General features: G+C 39.6%; 2 protein-coding genes across 2 annotated transcripts in view; one reads left to right on the forward strand and one right to left on the reverse strand.

Annotated features, from left to right (window-relative positions):
- Positions 1 to 13,127, reverse strand: part of BDP1 (BDP1 general transcription factor IIIB subunit) — an 85,137-nt gene extending 72,010 nt beyond the window's left edge. The window contains exons 1-7 of the mRNA XM_007457116.1: positions 12,712 to 13,127; positions 9,865 to 10,141; positions 7,880 to 7,989; positions 6,600 to 6,659; positions 4,753 to 4,881; positions 2,883 to 3,016; positions 1,795 to 1,889 (exon numbers count right to left, since the gene is read on the reverse strand). Of these exons, the coding sequence (XP_007457178.1) occupies positions 1,795 to 1,889; positions 2,883 to 3,016; positions 4,753 to 4,881; positions 6,600 to 6,659; positions 7,880 to 7,989; positions 9,865 to 10,141; positions 12,712 to 12,923 (1,017 nt within the window). The 5' untranslated portion in view covers positions 12,924 to 13,127. The remainder of the gene's footprint in view (positions 1 to 1,794; positions 1,890 to 2,882; positions 3,017 to 4,752; positions 4,882 to 6,599; positions 6,660 to 7,879; positions 7,990 to 9,864; positions 10,142 to 12,711) is intronic.
- A 4,367-nt stretch (positions 13,128 to 17,494) lies between these two features.
- On the forward strand, positions 17,495 to 21,140 carry SERF1B (small EDRK-rich factor 1B). The gene is made up of 3 exons (XM_007457063.1): positions 17,495 to 17,625; positions 18,420 to 18,528; positions 20,764 to 21,140. The coding sequence occupies exons 1-3, from the start codon at positions 17,619 to 17,621 to the stop codon at positions 20,834 to 20,836; spliced, it is 189 nt and encodes a 62-aa protein (XP_007457125.1). The 5' UTR covers positions 17,495 to 17,618; the 3' UTR covers positions 20,837 to 21,140.
- Positions 21,141 to 24,602: the final 3,462 nt, after the last annotated feature.

The raw sequence follows: 24,602 nt of genomic DNA on the forward strand, positions 1-24,602 counted from the left end.
TGGGATTTATCACAGGAATACAAGGTTGGTTCAAAATTTGAAAATCAAGGACTTCCCTGGTGGCACAGTGGTTAAGGATCCGCCTGCCAATGCAGGACATGGGTTCGAGCCCTGGTCCGGGAAGATCCCACATGCCACAGAGCAACTAAGCCCATGAGCCACAACTACTGAGCCCATGTGCCACAACTACTGAAGCCCGCGCACCTAGAGCCCGTGCTCCACAACGATAAGCCACCGCAATGAGAAGCCTGCGCACCGCAACGAAGACTAGCCCCCACTCACCGTAACTAGAGAAAGCCCATGCATAGCAATGAAGACCCAACACAGCCAAAGATAAAATGAATAAATAAAATTTTTTTTTAATTGAAAATCGATGTAATTCACTAGTCCATTTTTACTTTTCTATACTTTGCCCAAAGACCTGCTGGGATCACACTAAACTTTTAATGGAAGAGTCTAAACTGCTTCTAAAAGAAATAGTCTACTGACAAACTTATCATTAGTCACATCTGAGGGCTCCCCTATACGATCAACTTCTAGCCTTCACAGAACTTTAACATTCTGTTCTCCTTATATCAGAGATCAACATTTGAAAAGGAACATAAAAAATCCCTCATCTTTTGCAAAAATAGAATGACTATTACACTGTACATTGGTTCCCAGTAAATCAGTCCATGCCTAGTCTAGTTCAAGAAAAAAAAAAATCTTTCTTAATGGTCCCTTTAATTAATGAAAGAAAAAGCCCATGGTTAGATAAAAATCTCACTATGAATTAGAAATGCACTAGAGCAACATGGTATGCACTCAAATGCACTCCAACCCAGGAAACTTGTAATGAAGTTTCTCAGCAAAAGGAACTATAAGATAGAGAAAGATCATTCTTTTAGGCATATTAAAGCAGTAATGGATTAACATCATTGCTGTTGTTAATAGTATCACTGGAAAAAAGAAAAACAGTATCACTGGTTGCCCCCAGGGTTAAGGTGGCCTAGGAAAGCAACGGTTAGACCAGATATTGAGAACTATATAACTCAGCATGTTCTCTTCCTAGGAAATTCAGAGATATATTTTGTGTTCAAAATCTACCCTTAACCCAAAAGTTCTGGTATATTTATCTCCCCTTTTCATTACGTAACTCTTCTTTTATCTTAGTTTCACTGGCTTTATTGGTACTCCCTCAAATCCATTTTAGAAATAGGAAGATATAAATAAGAAAATATAATACTGAGGTTAAAGAGATTGTATTCATTTTATTTTATTATTTTTAAAAATTTATCTATTTATTTGTTTCTTTTATTTTTGGTTGTGTTGGGTCTTCGTTGCTGCGCGCCGGCTTTCTCTAGTTGTGGTGAGCAGGGGCTACTCTTTGTTGCGGTGCACGGGTTTCTCATTGCAGTGGCTTCTCTTGTTGTGGAGCACAGGCTCTAGGCAGGCAGGATTCAGTAGTTGTGGCACGTGTGCTCAATAGTTGTGGCTTGCGGGCTCTAGAGAGCAGGCTCAGTAGTTGTGGCACACGGGCTTACTTGCTCCACGGCATGTGGGATCTTCCCAGGCCAGGGCTCGAACCTGTGTCCCTTGCATTGGCAGGCGGATTCTTAACCACTGCGCCACCGGGGAAGCCCTGTACTCATTTTAGAATTGAGAAATACTACATTACTTTTTGAGCTATAAAGAAGGACAGATGTACCAAAAACACAGTAGTGAAAAAGGATGGACTGAGATTTCAACCAAAGGTTAAAAAAATAGTAATTTTTAGTCTCTTTTCGATCAACAAACATAATGGGTTTACTTTACCTTAATTTCTATCCTTGCTCTGTGAGGAAAAAGCTGTCCAATCATAGAAAAGTCAGTTCCTACCATGCTGATGGCTAAGAAAAACATATCTGTTTCTGTAAAAGTAAAAGATTTAGAAAGACTGAGAATAATCTTCTAAATATTTCAGAGGAAAAAAATCTTACCTAAGTATATATTTTGAGTTAAAAATAAATTTGACAGTACTTAAGTTTTTTATTAAAGTCCAGTAAATCTTTTATCATATACAATCTACATATACAATCTACATACACGTACATAGACGTATCTCAATTTTACTGCAAGGAACCTCATGGATTTATGAACACCTTCTTTAAACTTTTATATAGAAACATGGTTTAAAAATTTGCATGTTCAAACCAAAGCAGCTGGAATTTTTAAAAAGACATTCTGCCTATCTGGTATCAAGTGCCTTGAAGAAAACTGTCAGTCATAACCAGTATAATACTGCTGCTATGTAGGCAACTAAGATGTTCTAAGTAGTATGTGAAAGAAAGTAGCTAGAAAAATACACAAGAAACTGCTAATAGAAGTAACCTCAAGAGAACAGGATTGGGGAAGTCAAAGAAGGGAATCTTTCTTTTCACTCTGTATTATTCTGTTGTGCCTGAATTTTTTCCCAAAATAAACTGTATTATTTTTATAATAAAAGTAAGTACTAAGCAACAGCTTGCAATAGGTAATATATACTTTTCTAACTGTGTACTTTTTATCATTAAAGACTGTGTTACACAATACTGAGGTAGAACATTATTAGGAGCATTAAAAATATTGTTCATTTTTCATTAAAATGGTATTTGTTGTACAGGGATTTGACAAAGAATATTCCAGCCAAAATGACCATAATGCTAACTCCTCAAAAGATTTCTAAGATAAAGTCAGAGGTATAGTCCCATCGTGGGGGGGCAGGGGAAAGGTGCCAATAAAATTAGCTAGAGAAAAAAATTTGCTAGTTTGCTTTTTTTTTTTTTTTTTACTTAGGGGAGACCTGGTTTAATTCAGAAACCGAGAAAATAATTCACCTTATTTCCAATAAATAATCTACACAATTTAAAATGAAAATCAGTTACCTTTATTTGACCATGGTTTAGAGTAATAGTTTTTCCTAAAGCTGGAGTATGTAGTTGTAGAACCACGCTCAAATATGGGGTCATTTTCCTCAACAACACAGGGGCCTTTGGTCCTTAAAACTTCTACAGTTAAACTGAAAAACAAGTAAGGAAACAAACAGTAAGTGAGATTTTAATAGCTATATTTTGAAATTTACCATGGTAAAATCATATCAAAAGTATAATATACATTTGAAGTATGCATATTTTCCAAGAATCTGCAGATTTTCACTCTAGGAAGCAAAAAGAAATGTCAACTTTTTTTCAAAATCCTTAACAGCAATATAAAATTTATAAAATATCTTTAGGCCACCTAAATAATTATTTTTTACTGACTTCTGCATGTCTCCTATAGTTAATATATATTATCTCATCATGCAATACCCAACAGGGGATACTGTGAAATATAAGCATTTTATATTTACATTTTATATTCCTGCACACAAAGCAATTAAATATGCTTTTAAGAATTTAATTACCAATAAAATCATCATCACCAAATAGTGGAAACAATATGCAAAAACAATTATCATTAATAGCATTACATTTACATTTATCATAGAATTTACATAGTATAAAACAATTTATTACTAATAAAACTGTCAGAAGACTTTCCATCCCTCTTTTTTATTTCCTTACTAATTTAACTTCTTTTTTTATTTTTTAAAATATTTATTTAGGGGCTTCCCTTGTGGCACAGTGGTTGAGAGTCCGCCTGCCAATGCAGGGGACACAGGTTTGATCCCTGGTCCAGGAGGATCCCGCATGCTGCAGAGCAACTAGGCCCGTGCACCACAACTACTGAGCCTGTGCTCTAGAGCCCATAAGCCACAACTACTGAGCCTACGGGCCACAACTACTGAAGCCCGCACGCCTAGAGTCCGCACACCTAGAGCCCATGCTCTGCAACGAGAGAAGCCACCATGGTGAGAGGCCCACGCACTGCAGCAGGGAGCGGCCCCCGCTCACCACAACTAGAGAAAGCCTGTGTGCAGCAACGAAGACCCAACACAGCCAAAAACAAATAAATAAATTTATAAATTAAAATATTTATTTATTTGGCTGCACCAGGTCTTAGTTGCAGCACACGGATCTTCGTACCCTCGAGTGGGATCTTTAGTGGTGGCACGCAAGAATCTTTTAGTTGCGGCATGCAGGATCTAGTTCCCTGACCAGGGATCGAACCCAGGCCCCCTGCACTGGGAGCATGGAGTCTTAACCGCTGGTCCACCAGGGAAGTCCCTTATCTTCTTTTTTTCAAAACACACATTGGAAAAACAAAAAACAAAAACAAACACATTGGAAAGACAACTAAATTCCACAATGCCAAATTTGAGAAATTTAATGTTATAACTAAGAAATTAAGCCAGAAAGTCAATTAAAAATCATAAAATATGTTAAACCTATGTTTCATTGTATTTTCAATAGTTAACACCACACACCAGAATATGGTATTAGTTAATAATGCATAGCTTGAATATTGACATCAAGGCTGAGTCAATCTTCAAAATATATTCTCAGTGGAGGACATCATGTGATTAGTTCAATAGCTCATCTCAATTACCAGTAAAATTAGTAAAACAGTGGTAGTAGGTTAGTGGGTGGCAGGTCAGCAGTACCATCTTCTCATATAAAGGACAGCATTATAAAAATTTCTGAAATTTATAAATGAATGTAACCCATCTTTATATTTGTAACATCCATTATGCAAACATAAACATTAGAGTCTAAGTGACAGTGACAAATACAGAAACTCAATGTCTCTCATTAGACAAAGCTCGTTTGTTCTCATAAAACCACAATCTATCTCTCTCTCTCTTTTTTAACTTACCTTTCTTCATCCAAAATAATAGAACCATCTTCTGCCACTTTTACTCGAGGAACCAGCAATGGCCCATCATCCATCTCCTCTTCTATTTCTTCATTAGCTTCACCATCAGGAGTACTCTTACCTTCTTGCCTACCAAATGTAAAGGTAGGTTAATTCATACAGCTATGAGAAATATTCCCTGAACATTATGAACTTCTAAAACAAATTACTGCACTTTCAACCTTCTAGCTATTTCCCACTTTCCCTATAACCTAATTGAAAATACTATGTGTTGTTAAGGCCATGGTTATAAGATTTTCTCAAATTTTATCTAGTAGCATTTAATAGGAGTCTTTATTTTACTCTATTAAAGAGAAATAAATGCTCATCTTTTCTATCTCAATAGTGTATAAGAGTAAACCATCCAGATAGTATGGAATTAACAAAAATAACCCTTACAGCATTAGTTTCCAGATCATGTTATTACCTCTTCAGAACAACCCTTGGGAGTTAGTTTTTCATGCCCATTTGAAACTTAGAGAAGATAAATTACTTTTGCTCTAGATTACACAACAGTAAGAACAGACCAAGAAGCCAAACACAGTTTTCCAAATAATGACTCCAAACTCCATATACTTTCCATTCAATTACATTATCTCCTTAAGCTCTTATTGAAAGAAACATAACCTATAAATCTGTAAAAACATAACCTATTTCTGAAGCTTGTGAGTTCTGCTTTAAAACAATGTGGATTCTAAGAAAGAGTAATCATTACAGGGAATTTCCTGGCAGTCCAGTGGTTAGGACTTGGCACTTTCACTGCCGTGGCCCGGGTTCAATCCCTGATTGGGGAACTAAGATCCGGCAAGCCACACGGTATGGCAAAAAAAAAAAAAAAAAAAAGAGTAATCATTACTTAATGATTGTTACTTGAAGTAACAACCAGAAAGTCCCAATGTTTCTGCTAATTTTCCACAATTCCCTACCTGGAAATTACAAGTCTACAATAACTTCCTAGGAGGTCTCTTGGAGGGATTTCTTAGGAATAAACTAATGTATGACAGTGAAGGCTTGTACACAAAAAGAGACTCTCTAACTGGCATCAAAACTATACCTACTGAAAACAAACAAACAAACAAAAACTATACCTACTGAAGGACAGTGTATACAAAATGCTTTAAAAAAAGAAAAGGAAGGGGAAAGGAGAAAGGAAAGAAAAAGAAGGAAATAGAAAAAAACTATATGTTTGCTTGGATAGACATAGACTAGAATTAGAAAGATACGTTAAAAATGTGGTAACATTTGTGGCCTCCAGGAAGACGGACTAGACGGCAGAAAAACAAAGTTGGAAAACTTCTCAGTACGCTTTTGTTCCTTTTGAATTTTGTACCATGTGAATATTATTATTCTGAAACCAAAACCTTTTTAATTCTAAACGCTTTAATTTAAAATCATAACTATTTATACATGTAATATACAAGGAGTGTGAGGCTTTCATGTTGACTTAAATCAAGCAGTAACTTTTATTCTTGTGATTCCATTTAAAAATTCCTACCACATGTAATTTAACTAAAACAGGAAGCATTATTTGATTTTTTTTTTTTTTTTTTTTGTGGTATGCGGGCCTCTCACTGCTGTCGCCTCTCCTGTTGCAGAGCACAGGCTCCGGACGTGCAGGCTCAGCGGCCATGGCTCACGGGTCCAGCCACTCCGTGGCATGTGGGATCCTCCCGGACCAGGGCACGAACCCGCGTCCCCTGCATCGGCAGGTGGACCCTCAACCACTGCGCCACCAGGGAAGCCCTGATTTCATTTTTTTAAAAAATTTACCCATAGCAGAATATATTCAAAACAGATGAGATGCTTACTCTCTTGTCTGGACTGGTGTCAATGATTTTTCAGTTTTCTTTTCTTGTTCCAGTGAAGAACTATTAAACACAAATCAAAACATACCTTTTAATAAATAAGTAATTTACATTTTGTCAATTCTATCTGAGGAAGAAGCAAATAATTTTAACTTGCAATTTTTTTATGATATACCATAACACTACCATTAATGATGGTGTGGTCCAACACTCCATTTTTCAGTCAAAAACTTTTGTCATCAATATAAATAATTTGTTAGGCCCTAAGTAGGGAACACTCTTCCCTCTAATTCCTCAGTGAAGGCATGAAACAACCTAAGTGGCTTGTTTCCAACTCCTAGATGTCAAACAATTCAAAACCTAGGTTTCTGGCTCTTCTCTTAACTAAGCCAAAGATGTACTGAGCCTGAAAAAGACTACACTGAAAATATGCCATTACTCCTACATCCACCTGCTACACCATCAACAACACAGTGAGGAGATTTATTATAAACTCTCTGCCTCCCCAGGCTAACTTTGATTAAAGAAGCTTTGTCCTTGGAGGATTTGTTAATGAAATGCCACTGTATTTAATGAGGAGGTAGGATATAAAAATAAGATCACCCCTTTAGATCACCTTATAGTATGTAAGAAATGTAAATGGCAAACTTGATTAGAGAAAAGTTGTTTAGTTGGTTTTACTGCATCTCGGTAATATAACAAAAGAAATTATTTTTTAATCTCAGAGGTAAAGGGCATCTTTACCATCCCAAGAAAACAGTTACTTGAAATAGCACTAATTTGTTTTTTTAGTTTTTTTGGCTGTATTGGGTCTTCATTGCTGTGTGTGGGCTTTTTCTAGTTGCGGCAAGCGGGGGCTACTCTTCATTGCAGTGCACGGGCTACTCACTGCAGTGGCTTCTCTTGTTGCGGAGCACGGGCTCTAGGCACACGGGCTTCAGTAGTTCTGGCTCGCGGGCTCTGATGCACAGGCTCACGGGCTCTGGGGCGCAGGCTCATTTGTGGCACACGGGCTTAGCTGCTCCGCGGCATGTGGGATCTTCCTGGACCAGGGATCAAACCCGTGTCCCCTGCATTGGCAGGCAGATTCTTAACCACTGAGCCACAGGGAAGTCCGAAATAGCACTAATCTTTGTTATAAAATTCTTATCCAAAGGATATCATATGTGCTATAAATTTTGTCAACATGTTGTTGGAAAACATGAAACTGTACTTTAAAAGTGATACTTACTTAAATCATTATATACTCAAAGAAAAGTAAAATAGAAATAAAGTTTACTTACGTCATTGGATTGTTATTTGGCAGGTAATATATGAAGTCTCTCATAGTCATTTTGGAACGATCTGGTGGCCTCTGACTTTCATTTACAGCATATTTGTTTTTCCATTGCTTCTAGATACACAAACACACAGAGATACAATTTTATAAATGTAGAAGAATTTTAGGGGAATTCCCTGGCAGTCCAAAACAATAAAAATAAATTTTAAAAAATTTTTAAAAAGAATTTTAGATGTATATATTTAAGTATACAGCCTACTGCTGCATTCATTGCAAATGCTTGAACATTATTCCTATCACAATTATGCCTAATTTGAGGAAAAAATTTATAAACTGAATATTAAAAAGTTGTAGCACATAAAGGAATTTTAAAACACTAAAGTGACTGGGACTTGGGACTTCCCTGGCGGTCCAGTCATTAGGACTCCAGGCTTCCACTGCAGGGGGCCGGGGTTCGATCCCTGGTCAGGTAACTAAGATCCTGTGTGCCACGTGGCACAGCTAAAAAATAATAAATAAATAAATAAAGTGACTGGGACTGCATAAAAGCTCAATGTATAAAATCATGCTTACTGATGCTGACTACAATAGTGTACTGAAAATTTATATATAGCTTTTATTTGCCCTGTAGTGAGTTGGAATTCTGTATATTTTATAAAATTCTTGAAGCAAATGTTTAATTTTTAATTCCCCCAAATAAATTTAATTAAGCAGATTCTATAAAACAGAGAACATTTTTAGAGGCTTAGATTTTAGAAGATATGAATTCAAATCCCATGTCCTCCACTGATGTTTGACACAAAGCAAACAACCTCTCTGAGCTTATTTCCTCCTCCTCCTGTGTAAATAGTGATAGCCACTTCGCACAGTTGAGATATTTAGATGAGATAACGAATATAAAGCACCAAGGGGGAATTCCCTGGCAGTCCAGTGCTTAGGACTCCACGCTTTACTGCCAAGAAACTAAGATCCTGCAAGCTGTGCGGCATGGCCAAAAAAAAAGCACCAAGATAAGTGCCTTCCTCTTAGTTAAAAAAAGGAGGGCATTCTATAAATTAATAATAAGAGCTGACATTTGTCGGGCTCTTACTGTTTGCTAGACACTAGTCTAAATTTGTCAATTTAGAAAACATCACCAATTCATTTTGCTCAACTACACTTGTCTTAATTCAAATGAATATAACTCACGTCAATTGGACATTTTCAGGGAAAATCTCACTGAAGGTTTAGTTTATAAATACATCTGTACGTGTATCTGTATATGTGTGTGCACACACGTAAAACTTCTATTTGTGGCCTCCACCAAAAACAATGAAAGATATAGATGAAAAAATATACAAAAATTAATATCGTGGAAAAAATAGCTGATTAACTCTATAGTGCTTCTCAATCGTTCTGTTAACAAAAGGGGATATTCTGGGACTTCCCTGGCAGTCCAGTGGTTAAGACTCTGTGCTTCCACTGCAGGGGGCCCGGGTCCAATCCCTGGTTGGGAAAGATCCAGCAGCCAAAAAACAAACAAACAAACAAAAGGGGATATTCTATTAATATGAGGGATGTTACTTGGTTTTGTTTCCCTCATCAAAATGCTACAGATGCTTGTTCTTCCTCCGAATGATGCCTAACATAAAAACAGAAATCTAGGGCTTCCCTGGTGGTGCAGTGGTTGGGAGGCCGCCTGCCAATGTGGGGGATGCGGGTTTGTGCCCCGGTCCGGGAGGATCCCACGTGCCGCGGAGCGGCTGGGCCCCTGAGCCATGGCCGCTGAGCCTGCGCGTCCGGAGCCTGTGCTCTGCAATGGGAGAGGCCGCAGCGGTGAGAGGCCCGCGTACCGCAAAAAATAAAAAAATTACAAAAATAAAACAGAAATCTAGCAGGCAACAGGAGAGGCCGGGTGAGAGGCCCGCGTACCGCAAAAAATAAAAAAATTACAAAAATAAAACAGAAATCTAGCAGGCAACAATCAAAATTCTGATTTTTCTACCATACCTTCTCTTTCCTCAATTCTTCTTTTAACATTTCTCTCAGTTTCTGGGCTTTATATATTCGGTATCTGTCTGAGCATGGCTGTTTCTCTTTTGTTGGAACAGGGTTTGGCTGTGTAGCTTCTTGATTAACTGTAGATAAAGGATGAGGTTCTGAAGGAACACTGACACTAGGTTTAACCAGACTAAAAGTACTTGATACTCGCTTTCTTCTCTGTGAAACGGTAGAGGAAGATTTACTGGATTCTTCAACATCCTTCCCACCATCAGTCTTTTCATCACTGTTGAAATTTTAAAAGAAAAAAAGAAGGGCACCATGGATCTTCTTTTAAATATTTGAGGCTTAACAAATAGTCTGACAAAAATCCAAAAGAGCAAAATCTCATTATTAATAATCAATGACTTGAACAGAGGTTGCAATAAAATTTTTGTTCAGTACATCTTTTTAACAGATACAGAATTCTAATGAAGACTGATGATCCTTTTCAAACTTCAAATCCCTAAGAACATTATAGCACATAATTTTATGCTCATGCTAGGTACCTCAAAAAACAAACAAAAAAACCTAAGCTACAAAACAAAGCTTAATTTGTCTAATTTGAATTATTTGATAACTGAGAGGTTTTTTTCTTTTGATAGTTCTAAAAAAAATTTTTTTAATTGAAGTATATAGTTGATTTACAATATTATATTAGTTTCTGGTGCACAGCATAGTGATTCAGTATTTTTACAGACTGTACACCATTAAATGAGAGTTGTTTTTTAAAATTAAGTTTAGGGCTTCCCTGGTGGCGCAGTGGTTGAGAGTCCGCCTGCCGATGCAGGGGACATGGGTTCGAGCCCTGGTCTGGGAAGATCCCACATGCCACGGAGCAGCTAGGCCCGTGAGCCACAACTACTGAGCCTGCGCGTCTGGAGCCTGTGCTCCGCAACGGGAGAGGCCGCGATAGTGAGAGGCCCGCGCACCGCGATGAAGAGTGGCCCCCACTTGCCACAACTAGAGAAAGCCCTCGCACAGAAACGAAGACCCAACACAGCACAAATAAATAAAAATAAAATAAAATAAAATAAAATAAAATAAATAAAATAAAATTAAGTTTATAATCCACATTGACACTTCCTAAAGTGATCTAAATTTTTGGCATTTTACTTTAACTATCAACTTGAGATCAGTTAAACCAAACAAAATATCAAACCTCTGAAATATTTGTATTGCAGTATTTGAAGACATTCATTTAGCTACATTAATCAAACCAAATTCTGTTTGAAGCAAAAATCATTTATCTTTTGTTGGGTATAACTCTACTTATTCAGCTATCAAAATAAACTCTTCACTCAAAAAAAGTACTCAGTCACTTCAAATTACATATCCAAATTCAGATTGGATATAAATATTTCAGGAATGGCCTGAAAGCAAATTAACAGGGTGTAAGTCAAGAATTAAAAGAAGTCTACTTTTTTCATGTTATGATTAGTTTTATATAAAAGTGAAAAAATGCCTAAACCTATAGAATAACTTTTCCAGAAAGTATCCAATTTAAATTCTTATCTCAGCCCTTATAATGTGATACATGTGTCATTTGCATTTCACCCAATCAAGATGAATGCATAAGGACAGAACATATACCCTATGGATTTTTACAATTAGCAAAGACCCACCAAAAAAAAAAGGAAACACATGATAAAAAACCAAGTATAGTCCCTAAATGTCAAGTCTAAGAAAACAATATCCTTGAGCTTAAATGTCTCAAGACTACAGAATAAGTAATTTACTAAATTATCAATAATCATACATTCACATGAAGTTAACAGGATCTCTGTGAACTTTATTAATTTAACAGTAACTGGTATTTCTATTCCACTGTTGGGAGAAATTCTGAAACAAATTCATGTAAGAAACTTGGAAATTACTAAGCATCATTAAGCTATCAAAATAATACTCTATACTAAGCACCAGCTGAGATCAACAGAAGCCAAGCCAAAAGAGAAAAGAATAAAATTGTCACCTTCCTGTCACAGTATAAATTTATACCATCTCACTGTTATTTAATAGGGTTGATTTTCATTGGTTTCCTCACATTTATAGTATAAAAACAGAGGCCATTATTAGCTCAACATGTCTTAACTTTAACTACTTTGCTCCATCACCTTTAAACACCTAAAGGTAGGCAACTATTCTGTCATGTCCTGTGCAAGACAGTTTATATCAGTTATTTCTAATCTCCACAATAAAGAGTTACATTATCCCCATTTTGCAGATGAGTACATTCTGCCTGGGCAAAGTCCATAAACTGTTAACTTAAGTAGAAGAATCCTGAATCTAATTGTGGTACATGACACATTACATGACACATTTCTGTTCAGAAAACATGGTCACCATAGTTAAAGGGGCACACCCTCAAATCAAGTAACCAGACTTCCTTTCCATTGACATAAATCAGCAGAATCAAAGTAACACTGCTCTTCTTTTAAAAATGTTTTCAAGATTTAAAAAAAAAACAACTTACTCCCGTAAAGTACTCCAAAAGAATGAAAACTGCGGTAATCTAAATGCTCTAATGAATAGTACCACGTGTGGATCTTCTTGAAGATTGCTAGACCTGGATTCCTCCCACCACCACTTGAAGACATGGTCCCCTCCCCGAGAATCTACACGCTGTAACAAAATCCACACTTGCCTCACCGTGGTTAGAGGGACCAACTACAGTTGGCAGTGTGTACCTCGGCCTCAACTGTCAGGCTTAGTACAAGCGAGGGGGTACTTCTACGGTAAAGTTTCTTTGCTCAGCTTCCAGGTGACACGCCCGGAGAGGCGGGGCAGATGAAAATGCTCCCCTCTGCAAGTACTTACCTGCTCTTGGGAGTCTTTTCTCGGAGCTCCTTTTCCCCACAATCCACCGGGGGCACATCTGTGGATTCCGCTGGCTTCGGGACAGAGGCCGCTGCAGGCTCCGGCGGCCTGGGAGCCTCTCGTTCACGCTGTGGATTGGGGGCGGTGGAGCCCCTGGCGCCTGCTCCAGGCCTGACATTGGGCTTCACGCTAAGGCGTGCCCTGCGGAACATGGCGGAGCCAGGGGGCCCGGGGAGGCGACCCCACGGCCGCTCTCAACCCCGAGCCCCGGCCGCTGCCCGGAGAGGGCTTTAGGAACTACGCCCTTCCCACAAGGCCACACCAACAGCCCACCGGGCAGCTACCGCAGTTTCACGCCCCCGCCGCCGCCTCCGATCTCCCGCCGCCGCCTCTTCTTCATGACCCTGCTACACTAATAGCTAAGTTTCCCTCGGTACCTCGTTCCCCCGCCCTCAGAGGACGCCGGGACTGATTACGTCATCATCCAGCGCCGCGGAATGACGCACAGCACCGGAGCCATGGTAACCGTCAAGTTATGGAGCCTGGGTTACCGGTGAACCGGAAATTGAGACGCCAGACGGTGTACTCTTCCCTCTCCAGGGCTCCTTAGGATTTGTTTAAAAGAGCAGAAGGAGGTAGGCAGTCCTTCAGCCCAAACTTTTACAGGAACGATTAAAATCCCTGGCCGTAGGACTTCCCTGGCTGTCCAGTGGTTAAGACTCCGCGAGTCCACTGGGGGTGGTGCGGATTCCATCCCTGGCTGGGAACTAAGATCCCTCAAGCTGCGCGGCGAGGGGTTGAGGGGAAGGGGTGGCGGTGGGGGTGAAAATGCTGGCAAAAACAAAAAACAAACAAAAACAAATTGCTGGCTTTTTTTTTTTTAAGAGGGTCCTGTAGAACGCTGCCTGTTCATCAGCGCATCCCTAAGGCTTAAAAATTCTAAAGTGAGGGGCTTCCCTGGTGGCGCAGTGGTTAAGAATCTGCCTGCCAATGCAAGGGACTATGGGTTCGAGCCCTGAGCCCTGGCGGGGGAAGATCCCTGTGCGCCACAACTACTGAGCCTGAGCTCTAGAGCCCGCGAGCCACAACTACTGAGCCCATGTGCCACAGCTACTGAAGCCTGCGCACCTAGAGCCCGTGCTCCGCAACAAGAGAAGCCCTCACACCACAACGAAGAGTAGACCCTGCTCTCTGCCAACTAGAGAAAGCCCAAGCACAGCAACGAAGACCCAACACAGCCATAAATAAATACATATATATTTTAAAAAATTCTAAAATGAGTAGAACATAGATTAGAAACTAAAGTGTGAAAAAAGTGATAATAGTTAACTCCTAGGAAGGGAACTGGGTTTCTGGGAAACACATCGTGGGAAAAAAGAACATTCACTGTATATCCTTGTTTACTTTTTAATGTGAATGTAACACCTGTTCAAAAATTATTATAGTTAATGGGAATTCCCTGGCGGTCCAGTGGCTAGGACTCCGCGCTTTCAGTGCTGAGGGTATGGGTTCCATCCCTGATCAGGAAACTAAGGTCCCGCAAGCCCCGCGGCACAGCCAAAAGTTTAAAAAGAAGAAAAAAAGGAAAAAAATATGGTTAAAACTTTGTAAATTTTTTAAAAAATATGTTATTAGGCTCATTTTGGGAGAAACATGGAACTTTTTAAATATATATATATATATTTTTCTAATTTATTTTGCTGCACCGGGTCTTAGCTGCTGCACTGGGGATCATCATTGTGGTATGCGGGATCTTAACTGGTGGCATGCATGCAGCATCTAGTTCCCTGCCCAGGGATCGAACCCCAGGCCCCCTGCAGTGGGAGCTCAGAGTCTTACCCACTGGACCACCAGGCTAGTCCCAAAACTTTGTAAATTAACGTGAGCATTCTTAATCTGCTTCAGGAGAGAGCAACAGAGCAATAATCAAGACATTCTGTGTGGGAAAGGAAAATTCAACAGATGAACAAGATAATTTAAGAATTATTAAATGCCATGAAATAAATTTATAGGGTGATATGACAGAGGTTAACGGGAGGCTGGCTTACTTTATGTAGGGTGGTTAGGGAAGTCCTCTATGATGAGAGGAAAAATGTCCAGAGATGAGGCTGACTCTAGAGATTATGGGCCAGTGTTTGAACCAGTAGTACAATTCCCCTGATGCATAGAAAACAAAGGCCTGACTTCCTTCTTGGAAGGAGAAGAAAATTCTACAAGAACATCCTGCTACATTAATGACAAAATGTCAAAGGAATAAAATCCCAAACTGATTGAAGAGATTGCTAGGTCCAGAAGGAGAAAGAAGAGGGACAAGTGTTTTTAAGAGTAGGAAAGCAAGGCTGAAAGTACAGAGAGAAAAGATTCTTTCAAGACTGGGAAGGAAATGGAGGTCTGTGGGCTCCCTCCAGTACTCTGGAGAGGGAATAGGACCTCAAACACACCTAAGGAAGCTCAAGGACTTGAGAAAAATAACCCCTGCTGCAGATATCTGAGGAATCTTGGAGCTACTGCCAGAACCATACAGCTTTGAACAACATATTCCAGTATAGACTGAAGACATAAGGCCTTTCCCCAAACCCTCTGTTTCACCTAAGAGTCTATGGTATTCCCACATTTCTGCAGGTAAAGAAGTAAATAATGACTAGGATTTAATTTCCTATTTGTAAAGGGATGGGAACAGAGTCAGATTCAATTTTACTATTTAACATAAAATCATAAGCTATTTGTTACACATCCCAAGTTTGTACAGTCTTTTTTTCGAACTTTTGAATTTTATTTTATTTACTTTTTTATAGCAGGTTCTTATTAGTCATCAATTTTATACACATCAGTGTATACATGTCAATCCCAATCGCCCAATTCATCATTTTAAAATAATTCTGAGACTCGCATTTTGATCGTGGCTCAGCTCACGGCTAGCTGTGTGACCTTGGGCGGTCACATAATTCCTCCTAGTTTGTACAGTCTTAATGGCATCATAGTAATTTTAAAAGTCTCTAGTTTTCTCTGGCAGACACACCCAACATTTCTTGTATACATGGGATACATCATGTGTATCCCTACAACTCAAAAACTATATTTTCAGTTGCAAAGAAAAAGCTCAATTAGATTCCACACACAGAAACAACTCTACTTAAGTTCAATCCCAAACTCCTTCCCTCCCTTCCTCTTTAGATGGTCTCTTTATCTTTATAAAGAGCCTGGCCAGAAAGTCAGTCTTTTCCTCTGCTCAAGTTACTGCAGAAGAGGTCCCCAAGTGGAGACACCTGGCCTGTAAGCAGTATTGAGGAGGAGGGGTGGGACGTAGGGAGAGTGATAAGCATGAAAGGCTCTCTGAGGTTGAAAGAATGATGACAAGTATAGCTAATATGTTGAGTGCTATCCTGTGCTGGGCACTTACTACTTCACATATATTAATTTGATTAATGAAGGAGGTACAGTTACCTCCCCATTTTACTAGTAAGGAAGTTTTAATGCAATGAAATGACATTCCCAAGTTCACACAACTACTCATTGGGAGAGCTGGGCTTTCAACCCAGACATTCCATCTCCAAAACCCTCAGGTAATTTTTATGAGATGAAATAAAAATTGTTGAAGCTTGGTCTTATATACTTGGAGGTCCATTATAGTATTTTCTATACTTTTGTATATGTTTGAAATCTTCCAAATTAAAAACTTCATTAAAAAAAAAGGGTGATTTCAGGGTGTCCAGACTAACTCTACACATTGGTAATAATTAACAGAATAGATGAAGAAAATAAGTATCAAGCATCTTTACACGTATGTTTCTAGCAATGGCAGATGCTCCATAGCTTTTCCATAGGTTTAAGGTTATGCTGGGCTATTCTGAATTCGTGGTAAGACTGCATTCCCTAGCATTCTCTCCCCATCACACAACCCAGGCACAGAGCCACAGAACTCCTAAAGTACTGTCGACCGTGACAAGCGCACTGGGATCAAACGGGAAAGGAACAGACTTTAGAGTCCGTTTTAAATTTGAATCTTATTTCTACCCATCCCTACCTATTAGGTCAGCGCTTCTGGTCTCAGAGTCTCAGTCGCCTGTTTCGTAAAATGAGAACAATGAAGTCTACCTTGCAGGCTTGGTGCGTGAATAAAGAAGGAAACTATGGGGCTTCCCTGGTGGCGCAGTGGTTGAGAGTCCGCCTGCCGATGTAGGGGACACGGGTTCTGTGCCCCGGTCGGGGAAGATCCCACATGCCGCGGAGCGGCTGGGCCCGTGAGCCATGGCCGCTGAGCCTGCGCGTCCGGAGCCTGTGCTCCGCAACAGGAGAGGCCACAACAGTGAGAGACCCACGTACCGCAAAAAAAAAAAAAAAAGATAAATATGAAGGGCCAACACTGGCTTTCAAAGAGTTAACTTTCAATCTGTTCTGTCCCCTTCCTCCCCTTCCCGCCTCTGCAACGGGATGAAAAAAAGCTAACGTTCCTTTTCGAAAAGTTAGATATTGTAGCGTTTAACGTCGTTATCAAAAAAATAGGGGCCGGTTAAGTCCCAGTGACCGGTATACAGAGGGAAAATCCACACACGTCTATGCCTCGCTCAGACACATGGCCCGCTTTCTCGACTCTAGCAAACTTGCACGGTCGAAACGCCCCGAGGGCGGATGACTAACCCCGGAGCTGCGGCACCGCCCCGCCCCCCCCCCCCTGCCAATGCGGGGGATACGCCCCCGGCCACGCACGCGCAGTCACTCGCCGGCCACGCCGACTGCTGTTGTCTGGACTCGTTGGGCTGGGCCGTCCACCGAGCATAGGCGTGTCCCTGCTGAGGGCCCGCGCGGGCTTAGGCTTCCAGATCGACGGGTGGGGACGGCCGCTGAGCGTGCGAGCAAGTCTTTGCTTTTCCGAGTCGCTCTTTTCCAGGCTCGGTCCGGTGGTCAGCATGGCCCGTGAGTATGCGGACGGGTAGGGGAAGCGGCGGGGAACGTCCGACGAGGAAGTCGAGCTCCAAGGCGCGGCGGGCGGGCAGGCTGGGGCCAGCTGGTGAAACCCCTTACGTCTGGCGCGGTGGTGACCCGGTTTTTAGTCAGCAGAGGGAGAGGGACGGTTGGCTCCGGTCCGGCCTGAAAGGTCGGGCAGGTGCCTAACCTTCGGGTGCGAGTTTACACGGTAAGGAACACCTCCCCGGTGGTGAGGTGTGTGGAGCCCCGGGAGGGATCCTGGTCTGGAGGTGGTTCATAGCTGGTACTTAATACTTAATTAAGGTCGTGAGGCCTAACGAGGACAGGGAACTCTAAGTCTCCTCTCTAGTTCTTTTGTTTGGCCCTTGAAGGTAATGTTTTACAAGCATCTGTAATGCTCGCTTAACAGTTGAATTATGATGGGCCAAGGTGTGTGCGAGGTGTTATCTGTGGTGTATCTTTCTCTCTCCACCCACACCTCTCAAAAGCCAGAACTTATTTCGGAATACTGGCCCACAGAGACAGACGATTGGAACGCCTCCTTTAAGAGATCTGGTGTTTATAGCCAGTGAACACCTTAACTGGTATCATAATACTGTTAGGAACTTCAGTGTTTACCTTTAAGCTTCCTCCTTGTCGTCAGACCCCGGAACACCATTCAGTGCAGTACTCTGCTGGCTTATCTCTTAAAAAGCAAACTTCAGATGCATTTAAATAAGACCCTTAGAATGGAATTATTAATTTTGGAGATGGAAAAATAACATCACTCTTTCTCTTTGTAGGTGGAAATCAACGAGAAGTTGCCCGCCAGAAAAACATGAAGAAATCCCAGGAAATTAGTAAGGGAAAAAGAAAAGAGGATAGCTTGACTATCTCTCAGAGGAAACAGAGGTGAGTTATGCTAAAGGAATTCTCAAGTCACAGAAGTTTTCATTTTGGAGAATGGAAAGCAGTTTTAAAATCCTTAGTAGAACTAGGCCTGCAAGGAAGGGGTAATAGCTGCATATCTGTTGTGTGCCAGGCATACTAAAATTATAAGTGGTAGTCATTATCCCAACCCATGGATGAAGAATTTAAAGCTCTCAAGCTATAATTTGTCTTGCAGAGAATCTCATGCAACTCCACCACAACCATAAGAATTTCATTTAGCTTCCATGGGCAAGGCATTGTTAGGTGCTGAGGGTAAACAGTTTTCAAGCAGACATCCTACTCATACTACTCTGGGTGACAGGTCACCAATTATATTGATAACTTCTGAAAGAGACACAAAGTATATGTAGGTATATTGACTTCTGAAGATCCATTGGATTGGAGAGAATGCAGGTGCACTGCCTTGACATACAAGTGACAATACAAAACTGCTACAGAAATATCAATACTTTGAGACTACAGCTTAAGTTTTTTTTAAAAAAAAGCATTCATGTTTCTAAAAAAAGTTAGCCAAATTTCATTTTATTCTAAAATTAAATTTTGTTGTTCATGTGAAACTTGGAGGCCAGGTGAAGAATTGACTACACAGGCTCCATCGTGGCTTCTCTGTGGTCCTCAAGGCTGGCTGCACATTAGAACCACCTGGGAAAACTTGATGTCTGCTCAAGCCTGTGCCTTACACCCAGCCCTGAATTAATTGGTGTGGGGCTGGACATTAAAAGGTGCTCTAGGTAAATTTTATTATACTTAAGTTAAACCTGACTTTAAAAGCTCCCCAGGTGATTCTGATATGCAGTCAGAATTTAATGAAGTTGAAGCCCTTAATTATCACTTCACAGTGTCTTTCTATGACATTTATTGTTAAAGTGATAAGCTTTGCTTTAAATTTGTTTATTTACATTGGAGTAGAAGTGAACCAATCAGTGGAATGGTACAGATCAGTAACCTTGAAATAATATTTTTATGGAGAAACTTAGTATAGTTTGCCTCAGTGATAGTCACTGCTTAATGACTACCCACTGCCTACAAAGCTCTGTGCTAGATGCTCTATATTTATTACCTCTATTCAACATAATTGTGAAAAGTGCTATTAGCCCCAATACATGCAATGAGAGACTGGGGCTCTGAACCTCAATAACATTACTAAGATCACACAGCAAGCACAGCAGAGTTTGGTTACAAACAGAAAAATAACTATTACTGTTTTTATTCAGAACACCTCATTTTTTTTGTAGCTGTCTTGTTTTTCCTTCCTTCTCATTCCTTGTTTTTGCTATTGGCCTCTCAGAAATGTCTTACTAACATGGACAGAGCTACTCATCCTGAATTAAAATCTAATACTAAATATATGCAATAACAACATAGGAAAGAGCCTGGTCTTTGAAATCGGACAGACCTTAGATTTTTGTGTGATTTGGGGCAAATTATTTAGCTCTAAGCCTTTAACTTTTTTTTAAAATCTGAAACATAGGGACAATAACTCAAAGTTGTCGTGGGACTTAATCCAGAGCCAGCAAAGTGCCTGGCACATAGTAGGTGTTGAATACATAGCCATTTAATATATTTTTAAATATGGGCTCATGGACCATCCAGCCCAGGTAATCTGGTTTTAGTTCACAGTATGTGAAGGTTCAGCCAGAGACACAAAGGGTTAAGAAAATGCCCTGAATATCCTGCTTTTTGGCTTGTAAGAAATTGAATTGATTCACAACATCTATGTTCTAATCCTAGGTACCACTTAGGATATCTAGAAGACTTCTGAAATGCCCCTTCATTCACGAAAAAATTTATAGTGAATTAACTTTGTTGACAACCAAGATTAATTGCCATTATTTCTACATATAGCTGCCTCATGTCAGATGGTGTGCTTGTGTGTGTGTGTGTGTGTGTGTGTGTGTGTTCCTCACAACAACCTGATATGTATTACTCTAATTTTGCAAAGACTTGGAGGTTATTTATCCAAGGTCATGACAACAGTACAGATCGTATTCAAAATAAGATCTGACTTCAAAGCCTTTCCATTCTTCACCTTCTATCTTCACCATTCTATCTCCATCCATGAAAATGGAAAGACATGAAAGTTTATATCTTCTTTTAAATTGTTTTCTAATATACTGAATGGATTATTATAGAAAACAAATGAGAACATAAAATCAGTTTTTCTGTAACAACTTATAGCCTTTTCCCCCCATATAGGGACTCTGAGATCATGCAACAAAAACAGAAGGCAGCCAATGAGAAGAAGTCTATGCAGACAAGAGAAAAATGATGACTATTTGGAAAACCTGGGTGCTGCTGCTAACTAAGTGTATCATAAGCTCTATGATCAAGATTTTGTAGAGTGAACAGTCAGTACATATGTTATATCCTTATAAAACTATTTTAAACTTTACCTTTCAGCCTGACTTAGTGTGATGTTTCAGAACCATTCTTCAAAGAATAAAACACTAACCATGCATGTGACATATTGGTGAACATTGTTTTTTATCACCAGTGAGCATTTATACAATTTATTAGAGAGGTAATATGATCAGGTAACAGGATATTGTACATAAATCTAGAATCTTTGTCATAAACTTTGTTAAAGTATATCTTTAAAGTCAACTTTATTGTATAATAGAATTTAAGATACATTTATCTAATTTTACTTTGTAATCAACTAGCTTGCCTGAAAAATTTACAAAAAATAGTACAAACCGCCTGGAATAGCAACTAAATGAACATAAACTAAATGAGATCTCAGTAAGAGTTCTACTTACAGCTTTAAATTTTTCTAGAATAAGTGCCTTTTTTTTTTAAAGAATTTCTTTTTCTTTTTTTTTAAAGAAATTTTATTTTTCGCTGTGTTGGTTCTTCATTGCTGCATGTGGGCTTTCTCTAGTTGTGGCGAATGGGGGCTCCTCTTCGTTGTGGTACACTGGCTTCTCATTGCAATGGCTTCTCTTGTTGCAGAGCATGGGCTCTAGGCATGCAGGTTCAGTAGTTGTGGCATGCGGGCTCAGTAGTTATGGCTCGCGGGCCCTAGAGCACAGGCTCAGTAGTTGTGGCACATGGGCTTAGTTGCTCCACAGCATGTGGGATTGATCTTCCCAGAACAGGGCTCGAATCCATGTCCCCTGAGTTGGCAGGTGGATTCTTAACCACTGCACCACCAGGGGAGCCCCTGCGGGTTTTTTTCTTAATAGAGTTTATTTTATAGAGCAAAGTTAGTGTCACAAAAAAATTTAGATTTCTCATCTACCCCCTGGCCCTACTCATACATAGCCTCCCCATTATGAACATCCCCTACCAGAGTGGTACCCTTGCTGTAACTGATGAACCTACATTGACACATCATTATCACCCAAAGTACATAGTTTACATTAGGATTCACTCTTTGCCTTCTAAGAGTGCCTTTTTTTGTGTGTGTGTGGATATGTTAATGTTTTTTGTTTTTAGTTGAAGTATAATTGACTTAGAATATTAGTTTCAGGGCTTCCATGGTGGCACATGGTGGTTGAGAGTCTGCCTGCCGGTGCGGGGGACACGGGTTCATGCCCCAGTCCGGGAGGATCCCACATGCTGCGGAGCGGCTAGGCCCGTGGGCCATGGCCGCTGAGCCTGCGCGTCCGGAGCCTGTGCTCTGTGACGGGAGAGGCCACGGCAGTGAGAGGCCCGTGTACTGCAAAAAAAAAAAAAAAAAAAAAAAAGAATATTAGTTTCAGGTGTGCAACATAGTGATTCAATGTTTTTATACATTACAAAGTGATCACCACAATGTCTAGTCACCATCACCACAAAAAGTTACTATAATATTATTGACTATATTCCCTATGCTGTACATTATATCTCCGTGACTTTTTTATTTTATAGTTAAGTTTGTATCTCTTAATCTTTTTCCCTTATTTTGTGCATTTTCCCACCTTCCTCCCCTCTGGTGACACCAGTTTGTTCTCTGTACCTGTGAGTGAATTTCTGTTTTGTTTATGTTTGTTCGTTTTGTTTTTTAGATTCCACATGTAAGTGAAACCATATGGTATTTGTCTTTTTCTGTCTGGCTTATTTCACTTAGCATAATACTCTCTGTGTCCATTCATGTTGTCACAAATGGTAAGATTTCATTCTTTTTTATTGCTGAGTAATATTCCATTGTATATGTGTACATATACACCACAGCTCCTTTATCCATTCATCTCTCAAGGGACAGTTAGGTTGCTTCCATATTTTGGCCGTTGTAAGTGCTGCAATGAACATAGGGACAGATAAATCTTTTCAAATTAGTGTGTTTGTTTTCTTCAGATATTTTTAATTTTTTGAGGAACCTCCATACTGTTTTGCATTGTGACTATACCAATTTACATTCCCACCAACAGTACACAAGGGTTCCCTTTTCTCCACATCCTCACCAATGCTCATTATTTCTTTTTGATAAAAGTCATTCTGACAAGTGTGAGGTGATATCTCATTGTGGTTTTGATTTTCATTTCCCTAATGATTAGTGGTGGTGGGCATCTTTTCATGGACTGGTTGGCCATCTGTATGTCTTTGGAAAAATATCTATTCAGATCCTCTGACCATTTTTTAATCAGATTGTTTCTTTTTTTTTATTTTGAGTTGTATAAGTTCTCTCTGTATTTTTTATATTAACCCCTTATTGGACATATCATTTGCAAATATCTTCTCCCATTAAGCCATTCAGGATGTTGCCTTTTGATTTCGTTGATGGTTTCCTTTGCCATGCAAAAGCTTTTTAGTTTGGTGTAGTCCCATTTTTTTTTTTTGTTTTTTGTTTTTTGGGGGGTTTTTTTGGCTGTGCTATGTGGCTTGTGGGATCTTAGTTCCCTGACCAGGGATTGAACCTACACAGAAAGTACAGAGTCCTAATCACTGGACCACCAGGGAATTCCCTGTTTATTTTTGCTTTTGTTGCGCTTGTCTGAGGAGACGGATCCAAAAAAATACTGCTAATGCTGATGTGAAATATCATACATAGTGCCTATATTTTCTTCTAAGAGATTTGTGGTTTCATGTCTTACATTTAAGTCTTTAATCTGTTTTGAGTTTATTTTCATACATGGTGTAAAAAAGTTGTCTAGTTTCATTCTTTTACATATAACTCTACAGTTTTGCCACCACCACTTATTGAAGAGTCTGTCCCCTATTTTGTATTCTTGCCACCTTTGTTGTACATTAATTGTGCATTTAAGTGTGGGTTCATTTCTGGGCTCTGTATTCTGTTCAGTTGATCTATATGTCTGTTTTTGTGCTAGTACCATACTGTTTTGATGACTGGAACTTAGTAGTATAGTTTGAAATCAGGGACCATGATACCTTCAACCTTTCTTTCTCAAGATTGCTTTGGCTATTTGAGGTTAAGATTTGTTCTTTTTCTGTGAAAAATGCAATGGGTATTTTGATGGGGATTGCATTGAATCTTTAGATTGCTTTCGGTGTTATGGACATTTTGACAATAATAATTCTTCCAATCCATGAACACAGAATAGCTTTCTATTTATTTGAGTTGCCTGCAATTTTATTCATCAGTGTTTTACAGTTTTCAGAGCACAGGTCTTTCACCTCCTTGAGCAAATTAATTCCTAGGTATTTTATTCTTTGTGATGTAATTCCAAATGAATTGTTTTCTTAATTTGTCTGCTAATTCATTATTAAGGTATAAAAATGCAACAGGTTTCTGTATATTCATTCTGTATCCTGAAACTATACTAAATTTTTTTTTAGTTCTAATAGTCTTTTTGCTGGCATCTTTAAGGTTTTCTATATATAGTATAATGTCATCTGCAAATAATGACAGTTTTATTTCTTCCTGTCCAATTTGGTTGACTTTTTGTCCATGCTGCACAGCATGTGGGATCCTACTTCCCCGACCAGGGATCAAACCCACACCCCCTGCAGTGGAAGCACAGAGTCTTAACCACTGGACCACCAGGGAGGTCCCTGGATGACTTTTATTTATTTTCTTGTCTGATTGCTCTGACTGGGATGTCTAACTATGTTGAATTACAGTGGCAAGAGTGTCCTTGTCTTGTTCTCAATTT

This window comes from Lipotes vexillifer, unplaced genomic scaffold (assembly GCF_000442215.2).
Source record: "Lipotes vexillifer unplaced genomic scaffold, Lipotes_vexillifer_v1.1 scaffold241, whole genome shotgun sequence".
Classification (NCBI taxonomy): domain Eukaryota; kingdom Metazoa; phylum Chordata; class Mammalia; order Artiodactyla; family Lipotidae; genus Lipotes; species Lipotes vexillifer.